Below are 2,574 nucleotides of genomic sequence, written 5' to 3' on the forward strand. Positions count from 1 at the left end.
AAGGGGGGAGAGAGAAAGAGAGAGGGAGGAGAGGGAGGGTACAATGGAACAAATAAGAAATAAAACTATTGCCCATATACAAATAATTATATTTCTTATTTGCTCCTTGGGCAAGTCAACCCTCAATTGGTGTCCTGATTCATGAGGGTACGATTGTGTCACACGACTCGCCATCCATACAGAAGACCTTGTGCTATTATATAGCACAAGGATTAGCGCGAACGCAAATCCTTTACGACATTCTGAAAAAATATGGCCTCGATTGCAGCCAAGTATGTTGTCAAGTGGGCCGCGAAGGCAGCCGGGCTCAGCGATGAGGTTGCTGGCTGGCTTGGTTTTACTGCCATGATCGTCACCGCGGTCGCCACTTTCGATGTCCCCGGCCTTGCCCTTGATGCTGCTGTTAGCGCTGTTGAACTTGGGGTCGGGGTCGCCACTGTCGTTGTCACTGGCCTTGCCCTTGATGCTGCTGTTAGCGCTGTTGAACTTGGGGTCACCACTGTCGCTGTCACTGGCCTTGCCCTGGAGGCTGCTGTGGATAGCGCTATTGACCTTGCGGTTGATAGTGGAGCTGAACATGTAGCTAATGGATTCTCTGTTGAACGTGCAGCTAATGGAATCTCTCAAGGTACAAGAAACCCGCTTCCCTTCTTCTTCTTCCCTTCTTTTTCTTGCAATGTTTAATATTGCAAGGTTTTTGTCAACAATACTATGTATATTGATGGCGTGTATGTCGACCATGGTCCTAATGGATTCTCTGCTGAACATGCAGCTAATGGAATCTCTCAAGGTACAAGAAACCCCCTTCCTTTCTTCTTCTTCCCTTCTTTTTCTTGCAATGTTTAATATTGCAAGGTTGTTCTCAACAATACTATGTATATTGATGGTGTGTATGTCGACCATGGTGCTAATGGATTCTCTGCTGAACATGCAGCTAATGGAATCTCTCAAGGTACAAGAAACCCCCTTCCTTTCTTCTTCTTCCCTTCTTTTTCTTGCAATGTTTAATATTGCACATGTTTCGATATAGAAATGGAGTATATTGATGGCGAGGGTGTCGACCATGGTGAGGATGTTTTCTCTAATAAAGGGGACCCTTTTCTTATTAAATTTGTCAAAAAATTATCAAGGCTAATTTTTCAACACTCTTACATATGTCAAAATGTGAGAAAATATAAATAAGTAATATGTATTGTTGAACTCACAAGATAAGTAATTTTTTTTCTTGGAGTGACCCCCTCCTTGAACATATGGCTAATTAAGGTTGACAACAATTTGACTACATAAATTAGAGCACATTAAGCAGTATGTTATTAACATTAATCCTCTTAGAAGAAGCAAATAGATTTTTATATGTACGTTATATAAGACTCGAGAGAAGAAACATATATATATATATATATATATATATATATATAGAGAGAGAGAGAGAGAGAGAGAGAATATTTTACTCTTAGACCTTGGTTGTAATCAAACTTAGATAGTTCCTATTTACAATTAATAGAGTGTTTTGCTAGCACTATGTGCAGTGAATTAGAGTGGAAAGTTCAATAATTAACTTGATTTGGAGCAACAAAAACTATGATCTTTCTATTCTTATTGAGAGTATATCAAAATTGTGTTTTTCTCCTTTCAAAGTGCTTTTTTTTGGCATGTTTCGATATAGGAATGGGGGCTGCTGTCAACAAAACTATGTATATTGCTGTGGATGGTGATAGTTGGCTTAGTCCATGCGTTTCTTTTGCTTGCAATTTATTTGTTGTTAGTTTAACAAGCCTAAGTATGTATGGTCCACATCTTTCAATATAGATCTTGGGGCTGATGATCCATGTCTTGACAATGCCATCGACAACGAGACATGCGTAGATGCTGGCGATGCCTTCAATGCTGATGTCAAGAATGGTATGGATATCGATGGCATGGATGTTGACCCTGATCTTGATGGTGATAGTCATTGTGATGATTGGCTGAGTTTCTCTGTTGTCATGACAAGCATCAGGGCATTTTTTTATGCCACACTGGTAGGCATCTTGTTGATCCCTACCAAACTTGCCAAACTTCTTCTCTTGCTCTTGATGGATTTCTTGAAATTTTCTTGGTGGTTGCTCCGATTCCTCATAGAGTCTATTAATATCCTCCTCTTTGTCTTGAGGAATTTTAAGCACTGGCTTGCCTTCCTGAAATGCAACCTCCTTAAAATAAAGATGGCAAGTGTAATTGTTGTTGTGGGCCTTATTATTGCCATAAAATACTCTCCTGACCTTCAAGATAAGGGTCTCTCTAGCATGCGCTAATGGAAAGCTTTCATAATCCAACTTTGTATATGGCCTTTCCAAGGGGGCGAGTGTTCACTATAAATAAAACTCGGCCATCACGTGTGTTCAAGCCTATTTCTAAAACCCTTTAGTTGTGATTCTTTCACCAATAAAGGGGACCTTTTTCTTATTAAATTTGTAAAAAAAATATCAAGGTTTATTTTTCAACACACTTATGTATGTCAAAATGTGAGAAAATATAAATAAATAATATGTATTGTTGAACTCACAAGATAAGTAATTTTTTTCTTGCAGTGAC

The 2,574-nt window shown here is 39.1% G+C and overlaps 1 protein-coding gene across 1 annotated transcript; it reads left to right on the plus strand.

Moving 5' to 3' along the window:
- Positions 1-252: 252 nt before the first annotated feature.
- Positions 253-2,272, plus strand: LOC147453630 (uncharacterized). Its single transcript, XM_086516945.1, is given in 4 exon segments — positions 253-396; positions 529-628; positions 1,810-2,238; positions 2,241-2,272. Coding segments are annotated over 4 exon segments (705 nt in total).
- Positions 2,273-2,574: the final 302 nt, after the last annotated feature.

Source organism: Adiantum capillus-veneris, chromosome 7, assembly GCF_014529385.1.
Source record: "Adiantum capillus-veneris isolate H3 chromosome 7, ASM1452938v2, whole genome shotgun sequence".
Lineage (NCBI taxonomy): Eukaryota > Viridiplantae > Streptophyta > Polypodiopsida > Polypodiales > Pteridaceae > Adiantum > Adiantum capillus-veneris.